This window comes from Humulus lupulus, chromosome 5 (genome assembly GCF_963169125.1).
Source record: "Humulus lupulus chromosome 5, drHumLupu1.1, whole genome shotgun sequence".
NCBI lineage: Eukaryota > Viridiplantae > Streptophyta > Magnoliopsida > Rosales > Cannabaceae > Humulus > Humulus lupulus.
In genome coordinates, this window is record NC_084797.1 from 20,149,748 (window position 1) to 20,162,664 (window position 12,917).

Consider the following 12,917-nt stretch of genomic DNA (forward strand, 5'->3'; position numbering starts at 1 on the left):
AATATTTAGTATATATTACATTAGAGAATAGCATATATTTAGAAGTGCTATTATTGGTGGGGATTAAAAACACACGGAAGACATATTTTGGCGCCATATGAATAAAACTCAGGCGCCAAAATGAATTTTTTTTTTGTTAGTCTCATATGCCAAATTCCCTAAATCTAAGTTACCTGAAAGATTTCTCTTAGCCTCCATCTCTCACTCATGAAGACTCACTCCACCCTCTCCGCCCTCTCCGCCTCACGAAGTCTCTCTCTCGTCTCGTCTCTCCGCCTCACGAAGTCTTCTCAACTCATCTCTGCCTCACGAAGACTCGCTCCAGAGTTGAGCTCTTTCTCCGCCTCATGAAGTCACGCTCCAGAGTGGAGCTTCTCTGCCTCACGAGTTCTTTCTCTGCCTCAAGAAGTCACGCCTCACGAAGTCACACCTTCCAGAGATCTATCTCTGCCTCATACCCACTTTCTTAGGTTCGTTTCTCTCCTCGGCTTACATCTTTTTTAAGGAACGATACCATATGATTCATCCCTCTGCCTCCAATTTGCGGCCCTTGGGTTCCTGCTCTCCGTGGGTAAGGAGTCTATGTTCACAGGTGCTGTCTTACATTGGGGTCATCTGTCATGCCATTTTTCTGGGCCATTGGGTTCATGTGAGGTGGCGTGGTAAAGGGTTTCTTTTTCTCAATCATCTCATATATTTTATTTAAGAAGCTAGGTCAGTTGGGAGTCTCAGAAGTGAGCGATTAGCCAATCTGATTGGGTGTTGCTGCGAAGGAGATGAGAGGTTGCTGGTGGCCGATTTTATGCCCCATGAAACTCTCGCTAAGCATCTTTTTCACTGTAAGTTACTTTATTTCTTTATATATATATTTATATGTATATGTTTGTACATACTTCCGTTTCGTTTCCTTTTTATGGGTGATAATTTATTAAATAAAGCTAAAATAACTTAAAGTGAAGCTGGGAAGATGTATTTGGTTATTGTTTGGCTGAAAAATGCATTGTAGGTTTTTGACTTGCTTAAAATGACTAAGATTGAATAAAATTGATGTTTCATTCAAGATCTTTGTTATTAAAAGGTTTTTCATGGGACTTAAAAGTGAAATATTGGTATTTAATTACCTTGATTGCCTAAGTACTTGATTGTTTATCATTTTGGAAGTGTTATTGATGGAAAGTAGTGCTTATGAATTGATATTTCTTCTCTCAAATAAACCTCAAATGTTCATTCACGACTCAATTGAATTGAATTTAGCTAAGAATGATTTTGTGATTTTTTTTGGATAGTTTGTTTCTTATGATTGCACTGTTATAGGGGATGCTCAACCAGTGAAAATGGGCCATGAGATTGAGGGTGATTTTGCATCTGACACAAGCTCTGGAGTACTGTAGCAGCAAAGGGCGTGCATTGTATCACGATCTCAATGCCTACAGGGTTTTATTTGATCAGGTAATAATGGTTTCTTTGATATATAGTTTTTATTTTTATTTAACACTTTTAATTAAAATATTTTACTATTGAGTTGGATGTGATCAATTATCAGCCATTAAAATAATGAAGTGTCAGGTGATTATAGAATAATGGCAAGAAACTTGTTATAAAAATTGATGTTGAGAAGGTGGGTTTGGTATTTGATTTCTTAAAAGGTTTTGGAGGGAAGGGGAGATGCTAAGATTACTGGGGGTGTTAGTTTGGTAGCCTTTTTAGTAATGGTAAATGGAAATTGAAAGACACATGAATCTGCAACATATTTTGGATTCAATTCCATATTTGTTTCAGTTCCTGTGTTCCATTCTCTATATTCTACTAACATATTTAGCTTTGTTATTTAGAAAAATAGCAAAAAAAAATTATGGTGGGTAATGTTACACCCTCTATTTTTTTCCCCATTCCCAGCTCTCTTCTAAAAGTATCCCCCTGATATTAAAAAAAATTATAATTTTTTCTTGCACTCCCTTTATTTTTATTTTTTTTTGCTCACGTCTCTCACTCCCTTTAGATATTAGGCATTGCTTAGCTTATAGTGAAAACATTTTGAATTTCATCTTCCAAGATATCCAATCTCACATTGTCCAAATATTGTTGTTTGCAGGAGACCAACTATGTTCCGATTACGAGAGGAAACAGAGTTGTCCTAATGATTAACGGGTAGATTATGCTAATTTATTTTCATCTATATAAACTTATAGATGTGTGTGCGACTTGTATGTGTGTATATTTTTTTATCAGAATCATATTGTGAGGCTAAAATATGTATGAATGTAGAGATGGTTATTAAATTACTATGATGCATCCTCATTTGAAGGAATTATAAAATAAATGCTTATTCATTGCAGTTTAGGTGCCACTCTTGTGATGGAACTGATGATTGCTTCTGGAAAAGCAGTACCAAAGTTGCAACTGGAGAATGGACTGGCGGTTGATTGAGTGTATACAGGATCATTTATGACTTCTCTTGATATGGCAGGTTTGGATTTAGAAAGAAAGTAAGAAATAGCTTATCGATAAAACATAAGAAAAATGTTCTCATTGTTATCCTTGTCAGGTTTCTCGATTTCAATCATGAAAGCGGATCAAGCTATTTTGCAACTTTTGGATGCTCCAACTAAATCTCCAAATTGGCCTGTTGGTGTTGACGGTCTGTATTATTCTTTTAATATTGTTTTATTCATTAGGTTTTAATATATATATTCTTCTAGCAATATAAATCCCATACACACACACAATTTTATATATTTATCTTGCCCCCAAAAATAATTTGTATCCTGTGAATCCTCAAAAAAAAAAATGTCCAAGTTTTTTTTTGAGCTCTGTAGTTGTCCTTGCAGGTAGTCATCTACCACCCAAAATTCCTATTCTAGTCCCTCCATCTCGTTCTACAAAGAGTGATGAAGTATGTTCATTCAACAACAATAATAATAATAATAAACAGGTGGTACAATAACTTGGGATTTGAATTAGGAAAAGACCAATTTTGTCAATGCAGATTTTTTTTTAAGTGGCCGATACATGAGGTTCTTTAAATAATTTGGCACCATAGTTTGAATTGTAGAAGCTACATTCCATATTATCATAATTCAAAATAGACAAATAAACTTGAACCTTTAATTTGATATGGTCTATGCTCATCACTTATCTTTGCTTTTTGAATGCCACTAACTGTCAAACTTTTCTAAATTTCAATGGATGTCAACTATTACCATGTTACAACTGGAGTTCTGATGGCCTCAATTAATAATGTAATTTTTGCATTCTTTGCTAGGGATTTGCGTTGGTGTTTGTTTTCCTTATGTATCATAAATTAAAAGGGCTGTATTAGTTTTAATCTGGCCACCTTTCTAACATTAAAATCTTGTGTACATTGTTCGTTCTTCCATCAAGCATAATGACTAGTCTTTTCTTATATATAAGATTACTGCTATCCCTGATAACTTTAGCTACAAGATTATAGCCTGACTTTCTATATTTGTTTGCTTGTTTTATTAGTCATTAGGTCGGCCGCTTCAACTGAGTGAAGAAGGTCAGATTCTTGAGGCGGCTATTGAAGCAGTTGCAAATGCAGTAATCAAGATCGTGGATAGTTTGAATGAGTGGAGCAGTAGAGTAGGTGATGGTGACTGTGGGTCAACAGTGAGTGTTATCAATCTGTCTCTACTATCTTATGCTATTTATTGTTGGGTTCATGGTATGTTGCTTGTTATACTCTTATTTTACTTTCTTATGTGCAGATGTATAAAGGTGCAGCTGCGATATTAGAGGACTTGGAAACGAGAGTCTTATTTTACTTTCTTCTTCTTCTTAAAATTAAAGGAAAATATTAGAAAATAATGATAATATTATTGTGTTTTATATAATTTTTAGGAATCTGAAGGAGAAGAATTTGACTTTATTTATTAATCTAATATTTTGAAGGATTATTCCAGATTAGAGTGGATATTTATGAGTTTCTTTCCTTGTAAATCCCATGTTCTTTTCCTGTTAGATAATTCTTTGGTTTCTCTTTTTTCTTCCACTGAATATATCTGGATGGAAGGCCAAAGTCTCTACCAAAAAAAGTTCAGGCTTTTGCTTGGCTTCTAACTCTTATAAATTGTATGTGTTGAAAAGGAGGTTGTTCTACCCCGTGTAGACCCGTTCTTGATGTACTTTTTTTTATTGTAAGAACTGCAATGAGACGGTGGATATAGATATTTCAAATGTACTCCCAAAATATGCAGGATTTGGTTGGGTTCCAGTTTTGCACTCAAGCCAGGCTTAGGGAGTTTTTGGGCATAAAAGAATGATAATATTATAGAACATAATAATATTAGTACTACAACGTTTGGAAAGATATTTAAATTTCTTTTCTTTTGTTGAGTTGGAGATATACTATATATGTAATTTTTTTTTTTTTTTTTTTGTGTTTGGGCTCTATTTTTAGATTTGGGAGGATGTAGTTCTCTTTCTTATATTTTTTTCTTTTTAACATAATTTGTTTCCCCTCATTTTAGAAATAGAAAAGATCTTACACTAAATGGTAGGGGATAACTAATTAGTTTCTGGTTTCTATTCTTAGTTTATCCTCTGAATGATGCTGCTGAAACGGTGAATGAAATCGGATCATCTATTGGAAGAGTTATGGGAGGAACAAGCGGGATCATGTACTTACTTCTCCTAATTTTTATCTTGATTTAGCTTTCCTTTCTTAATATAATTAGTCTCAGTTGAATAACTACCAAGACTTGTTTGCTTGTTTTTTTCACCAGATATAGTATATTTTGTAAGGCATTTTACGCACAATTAAAAACAAGCACCCGGTCAGATGTCACAGCAAAGAAATGTGAGATGATTGCATACTGCAATAGTAACTAGCCTTAGCTCATCTTGACTTATCATTTTCTTATTCCAGGGGCTGAAGCACTCGAAGCTGCTATTGTCGCAGTTAGTAAATATGGGGGAGCCAGTGCTGGCTATCGCACATTGTTAGATGCCTTAATTCCAGCTTCAACAGTTCTCCAGGAGGTCATTATTATTGTTATTTAATTCTGGGTTCATTCTGTGGCTTTTTGTGCTTATAACCCTTTTCACATACATAAGTTAAATGCTGGGGAAGACTATGTTACTACTTTTCTCCTTTCATCCGAAGCAGCTTTGGCTGGGGCTGAGTCAACCATACACATGCAGGCACAGGTAAAACTATTTCTGATCCTTTTGCTTTTGCCTTTTTTGTATTCGCCTATTGCAATTTGTTTTTCCTTTCATTAGCATCATTTACCTTCCCTCCTGGAGATTTGGCTTCTACTAACAAAAATAACAATACAAATTCTTTGTTTGAATCTTTGATTTTACTAAGGAAAAACTTTGAAGGAGAAAAGATGGATGAAAATATTTTAGACTTTTCTAAATATATTTAAAATTGTTTTAAATATTATAAAATTACACTACATTTAACTTTTATTTTTCTAAAATAAAAAACATTTTTAAAATTTCTTGTTTCAATCCAAATACAATAAAATAAAATGTTTAGCATTCATCATTTTTCTCTTGAATCATGATTATGAAATATCTAAGTAGACTTTGTTTTCATCTTTCAGATCTGTTGGTAAAGTTTCCACCAAATTCTGTAAAGATGAAGCAACCTTTCAGTATGCAACCTTGGGACTCATCTCCAGAGATTGTCAAGAAGCTTTTTAAGGTGCAAATTTACCAAAGATTCTGTTGTTACCTTATTTAATGAAGTCCTCAGTTAGAAGCATAATGCAATGTATTTGGTAGATGCTAGATATCCTCTCATTTGGTTTTTTTTTTTTTTTGCATGTTTTGACGTCTTTATAATTATCAATATGCTCATAAAAAAAGATTGTTGTGTTAGTTAATACTGTTTTATAATCCTTCTGATTGTCTGACTCTGTTTAATTTTGCAGATTGTTCTTATTATTGTCACTTGGTATGTGTGTAAAATACAAGAGTTGTAATAAAATAATGGTTCAACGTGGCTTAAAATCAATAAAATCATTGAAGAAATTAATCAAATAAGTCTAATTATAGATACAGAATCTTGTAATAAAATATTTTTCTCTTCAAATGTTTGTAGTTACTAATGTGTCGTTTTTTGGAAAGGAACCTATTTTGATTTCTTAACTCACTTTTATAATAAAGTATTCTAAGTAATCTATGTATAAATATATATCACAGGCTGCTGGTGTTGAATTCCCACCTCGAGAAGAGAGCAGTGTACCATTCTTTACTCCACCCCAGACCCAGCCAATAATTTCTCCTGTTACTGAATACAATGATGTTGCTATTGAGGCCTCTTTACAGTCTGATGCTTCAGGCCTCAGGTACTGTCTCGATGACAACTGACTTTTGTTTGTCATAAACATTTATTCAAATTCTTGGTACTTAATAGGTTTTATTTTCTTATATTAAACACAAGATAGATGCAAAATAAATTTCTAGCAAAGACTGGTTTTTTTCTTATTAATAAATTGGGATATGATTCTCCTTCCACCCATGTTTTCATTCCCCTGAGCGAAGTAAATGGCTGTTTCTATTTATTTCTTTCTCAATTTAGTTTTTCTGCTGCTTTTGCTGCCTCTTGTCGTTGTATTTAAGAGTTTTGTTGTTCTTTTTATTTTGTGAGCTCTAGTTTCCAAGGACTCTATAGTGGGTTTGGATAGTTTCTTGGTTGTAAGAGTTGTAATTTTTTTTAATGATGACTCCTAATTAAAGGTCGAATGATGTTGATAGTTTATTAATTGGTATGTAATTTTGCTTTCATTTTAGTAGCTTCATTGGATTTCAAATTGGAAGGAACTTTATTTGCAGCAGTTTGCAAGAGGTATGTTCTCTTTTATTTTTGTTAAAATATTTTGCAAATGTTAGAGGAGTTTGAATATCTTAGATATTCATCCATAGTGAAGTAGGTCCTGAGATTATTATTATTGTGTGCTGCGGTGATAACGGAAGGTTGAGAACTTGTGTGTCTTAGTGAAGTAGGTTCTGAGAAATTTGTGTGCTGCGGCGAGATAAGGAAGAAAACTTGTGTGTTGTTTGAATATTTTGAATTGATAATGATTGATGGTTGGTTAATAAATATGGCTGAAATGTTTTCTGATTTTCTGTTAGTTATTTGATGTATATCTAATAAACTTCAAAAACTCACAGAAATTTGAAAGTAGAATCCAAACCTATGTGGGGAAATGTATTAGAATAATTATAAAAATAGCTTCTTGCAATTCAAAAACTTGGGTAATAAAATGTAAAACATTTTTTAGTGCAAGGCCAGTACATAAATTTTTTTAGTTTGAATATACACATCAAAAACCAAATACAAAAAGAAAGAGTAACATCCCATTAACAAAAGAACTATTTATGAGAAAAGGAAAAAAAAAAACTCAATTGGAATATGATACAGGTTCTAGGCAACATGTAATTAGTAATAACCCCAAAAAAATTATACTACTCCTCTCAAGATGTATTGTAACTCACATGATATAGACAACAAAATTCTGAAACCTCAATGAAAAACATAATAACACCTTTAATATGCATATTTTTTAGGCAAACTTCCCCTTTTAACATTAGTTAGATTTCTCCTCTTTACTCTACAAGAATGCTAGCCATTATGGGGAGAAAACATCTGACGCTGTTGTTTTCAGTGAAAAGAAAGAAACAGTTGCTTTGCCACTTCATTGAACTACCAATGGAAAAAACAATAATTTCAAACTTTTAAACATGAAAAATGCAACAACAAAGTGTCTTGACTTTGCTGTGCTGACACCAATTAGCTAACTTAGTAGTTACTAATTTGATCATTTCTGGCCAACAGAAATACAGCAGAATATTCCTAAAGAAAAGAAAGAATAGAATACAAAATTGAGTTTACAAGAACCTGTGCATTTATGTCCAAGAGAAAAGTCACTCAGTAATGATTTTAACACTAACTTATTTTTACACACCATTAAGACACAATGCTCCAATATTTACATGTTATTAACTCTTATCGAAACCCCATGAGCACAGAAGATTAAAAAGTATCCCAAAAATCAGAATTTCCCTTAACTTTATGGGAAAAGTGGGGTAACAATGGCAAACTTAAAAACTATGTTGTTGTAGAACCTAAACTCACCCTGGTTTAATAACTTGTAGCAATATGGAAGCACAGCCACAAATGGACTGAGCTTGAGACGCTCCGAAAGCAGCTCAGATAGATATCTAACACCACAAAACAAAAACAAAAACAGAGTCAAGATCGAGCTTTATATACAAAAATCATCATAACTCATACGATTCCCAATTAAATTATGCAAAACAAACAAACATTAATACTATATCAAAAAAAAAATTAAGAATATAATATTTATATAACTAAATAGAAAGATTAGAGAGATTCTCATAATAAATATATTTCTTCTATATAAAAAGTATACAAATAACTGAAGTTTTTTATTGTAGTTTTCCCCTGGTCAAAACAAGTCATTTTCACATGGTAGTTTAATGTTCTGTTTGTACCCCAGGAAACTAAACTTTTTATGGTATTCCAGTTTGTTTTTCCAATAAAATCTCTGCTGATAGTGTTGTGAATCCTTAATCAAATACAATTGATCAAATAGCTTAAGAATAATCTTATAGAACTTTAGACAGAGAAAATTAAAAAACAGAGGTGAGAAGAAGAGAATTTGAATGAAATAGCCACTTTCGTTATTGCTGAATATCAATCCACATTACAATCTTGAAAGCCTTCTATATCAGTTTGTTTACAAGATTACAGAGCTAATACAATGTAAATTGTCATTAAAAATAACCTGTACAATGTAATGTCTATTTATAGACAATTATACTTAACTAACATTACTAAGAAGAGTAAAACAGTTAAGTTGTTAGTGACTGAAATGAATAGGTCAGCATAGCTGACCGAACCAATTCCTACAGATAGTATTAGTAATTTTTAGAATAACTAGATACTGCAACATGTAGCAGCTTAAAATTTTCCTATATAGTAGTTCCTAGATGTTGCAATAGATCATTTCAATTATCAAGTGCAATTGCTCTGATGCATGGGCATATGTTATTTGCAGTGCATATAAGTAGACTAGTATGGATTTAATAAAAAGAAGCCCATTATAATTCATATACATCTTGACCACTGCAGTTGCATCACACCTTATATAGTCAGCTGCTAAAATACTAAAACCAAACTAAATCACACCTTTATAGTTTAGCAGAATATTCATCCATAGAAGAGAATCATCTGAGAGTCAAAGTAGAGTCCAAGCCTCACTATATTTAGGCACAAAAGAAAGAAAGAGAAAAACTGATAGTCACAATAGAATTAGAAATTTATATTAGAAAATAGAATCAAACTTATGATCCAGAAACATAAACATGAAGGAAACTGTCTGTCTATAACTGTGTACAAAAACCATTATCCCTTCTAATAGTACAAAGACTAGAACCAATATATAAAATGGTTCTGAACTGAACCGAGCATCTTGCTCGTTAAGAAACTTGTCTCCAAGCATCCGAGCAAGATTTAAGCCTGAAAAAGAGGCAAAAAGTGACTACTTCTTTATTTAAGATTATGGTAGTCCAAAAACAAAAAAATGAAGTTTAAGTACCGCATAATCGTGTTTCCCCATCTCTCAGTGGCTCTCCTCTTTCTTCCATTCTCAATCTTTCAGTATGACTAACTACTCTATGGTCCTCCGTCATCTTAATCGGTTTCCCATTGGCACTGCTACAATTAAACATATTCAGTATAAATTATCATGCTGCTGGTATAAATTACAATGCAGGTACTTCTATAATTATATTTGGACCACATCTAATAAGTATTAAACAATAATAATTTTACAGAGATATATTTAAGGAAGACAAAAATAACATGATACGTGAAAGTAGTTACTAAATTGTATTAAAACATCATAAGTTCATTGTCATGATCATGTGTGCGTTAATGTGTTTCATCAATTGCTTAAGTTTATTCTGAGTTTGTGATTTATTTGAATTTCATTGCTGGTTGGGTTGGTTCATGATATTTTAATTTTACAGAGATATATTTAAGGAAGACAAAAATAACATGATACGTACTTCATAACACATGCTGAGTCCCCCACATTTGCACATTGTGCAAAGAAATTTTCAGCACCATCAGTCCATACCAGAAGCACTGTTGCAGTACAACCCTGAGTAAAACTAGTTATATTAGTACAAACTATAGCATTATCAACATTCATCACTACACAAAATTATCAAAAAGATATCAAGTGGATATATGAATACACCATATATGTAATAATATATATTTATGTTTTTTTTATTTTCTGATTTGCCTGCTTGTTGTGCACATTTAAATATATTTTGTACACACTAAAACAAGAGTTTCAAATAATAATAACAATACTAAAACGTATACATACATATGTATATGCTGCTAACATTGTCTTATCTTCTTCTCTGTTTTTCAAATAATAATAATAATAATGCAATATAGTTTTATGAGATTATTGAATAGTAGTTTGAGTAGACAATTATTAAAAAAATTAAATTAGAGCTCAGGTTGATTGTCTAAAAATTTGGATTTGTGAAATGTTTGATTCAATATCTATGTGTCTTTGAGTGAAGCCCAATTAGTTGTGTTTCTTTTGGTTTGTGTGAATGAAGTTTATTTTTTTCTTTATAGTGGCTATAGTTTAGGTATTTATTAAGATCTATTTAATATTTTATATTTTATTAACTATAAATACCCAACTATTGTTGAAGTCATGTGAGTGCCATGGCCATTTTAATCTCTTGGGGATAAATATTCCCCTGTATTGGTTCTGTTTATAGGCTTATTTTTTTATGTCGTGAATTAACTTATGAATCTGTGAGCACCAATTATTTTTGTGTTGTAGATTGTATGGTTAACCTCATCTCTTTCTTGGCAGGTACCTCTCTATTATGATGGGATTGGGGGCATACGTTTGTCATTAAAACTTTCTGACTCTAGCCAAACACCTATAGAGGTATGGATTAGTTTGATTTGTAGTATCAATTATAGTTGTTATTTCACTAATATCTGCATTAAAATCAATGGCTCCAAATGCAAAATATTAGATTGGATTGGATCTTGAGAAATTGTTGCAGAAGGTTATTTTATTTCAAGTGACCCAAAGGATGAGGTTCACCATGTTCCTCTTGGGCCTAGTGCTATGAAAGTGGGGATAGATCTTGTGAGAAAGAATGATGCATTTCTGTGGAGACCTTCAACAGTTATGTCTACTATAGAAGATGCTATAGGTAGTATAATTGCATGGCCAGCTGATAAAGTTATAATTAGGTAATTAGCTTTTTTTTATGTACTCTTTTAGTTTACTATAACTTTAAGTTGAAGCATTAATTATTTAAATTTTGTTGTAGCTAAGAAAATGGACTCACAACAAAGACAAGTGCACAAAGGATGATGAATTGAAGGATGGAGCAAGTTTCGTTTACTTTTGTGTATCTTGTAATGTTTCTATTTTTCATTTTTGAAATAAAAATTATTCAAGATTATAAAACTTTATTATGTTATGCTTTCAAACTTAAGTTAGAACTAAGATCTCATGAAGTAGACACATTCATGGTTTGAATTAGTTATTGTTTAATGTAATACTTATGGTTTATCAATCTATTGAGAATTACATTTTATGATTAATTTTGAATTTTTTTTTATCACAATACAATAATGAAAATCTTTTAATTAAAAAAAAACCATACAAGTATACTTATCAAAATAAAATTTAAAATTTTATTACTATATGTTATGATTTAAAAACATATTATAAGCGTAAAAAATCGTTATGGTTTATATAATATAACAAACTAAAAATGTTATCAAAATAATCAAATGTAACAGTTGAAAAGTGTTATGAAAAAAGTATAAGATTAAACTTCAAATTTATAACCAAAAACTCTATCTAAATGTTATTATTTGAATATTATAGCACCTAAAAATGTGTTATTGAATAGTTTAAGATAACACCAAACATAACATTCAAATACTGTTATAGAAAACACTGAACTTTTAATAACAGGGGCTATGTTAGCATTTTCAGAAGAGTTATCAATAGTCCCGGTTAGCAGTTTTTAAGTGTTATGAATACTGTTTTTTCTTGTAGTGTCCGCGCGTATACTGTAAGTATTTTATTCTTTGTTTCTCTTTGAATTCAATTTTAGAAACATGTTTTAGGCTATCTTGTATTAATTTGTTTAATATTAGATATACATGAAAATAAATAAAGATCTTGTATAAGCTAATCCATCAACTGGTATCAGAGCCTTTGGTAATCTTTATTTTCATGAACATGTTTAAAATTGGATTATATGATATGTTTGAATAATTGGATGGTTTTTCATGTTTTTATGAACATATTGATTTTATGTGAATTTTAGCAATTTTTAGGTTATTTTGTTGTGTTTTCTATGCTATTAATTTTTATATATGCTTTATTTTGTGTAAAAACATGTTAAAAATTAATTAGAAAATGGTTTTGGTTTGAAAAATTGCTCAAAAAAATTTTTGGGAAAAATTTGGCCTAGCTCCCATGCCCGCGCGCCCACGCACACCAGCACGATGAACAATACCCGTGAATAATACCACGAGTACTATTCATCCAAATTTTTTTTTCAAAAATATATTTTTTTAAAATTAAAATTTGTAGAAATAAATTATTTATAATCAAAACCAAAAATATCTTTTTTGTTTCATCATTTAATTTTTTTTTAAATAAAGATATTTTTGTTAGTTGGGATTTAAATAATTAGATATTTTCTACAAACATTCAAATTCAAATTTAAAAATAGACTAACAACTTAATTTTAAATCTTTTAATATATTAAATATTAGATATTTATGATATTTTCATTTAAATTATTGATTTTGTTTTATTAAATCTTTATTTGAAAATATAAAT

The 12,917-nt window shown here is 31.2% G+C and overlaps 1 protein-coding gene and 1 pseudogene across 1 annotated transcript; both read left to right on the plus strand.

Moving 5' to 3' along the window:
- Window positions 1-1,341: 1,341 nt before the first annotated feature.
- On the plus strand, window positions 1,342-5,283 carry LOC133778928 (putative 3,4-dihydroxy-2-butanone kinase; annotated as a pseudogene).
- Window positions 5,284-5,608: 325 nt separating this feature from the next.
- LOC133778930 (uncharacterized) lies at window positions 5,609-11,038 on the plus strand. The gene is made up of 5 exons (XM_062218940.1): window positions 5,609-5,674; window positions 6,175-6,320; window positions 6,766-6,820; window positions 10,911-10,988; window positions 11,024-11,038. Exons 1-5 carry the CDS (start codon window positions 5,609-5,611, stop codon window positions 11,036-11,038), a joined length of 360 nt encoding a protein of 119 aa, XP_062074924.1.
- Window positions 11,039-12,917: the final 1,879 nt, after the last annotated feature.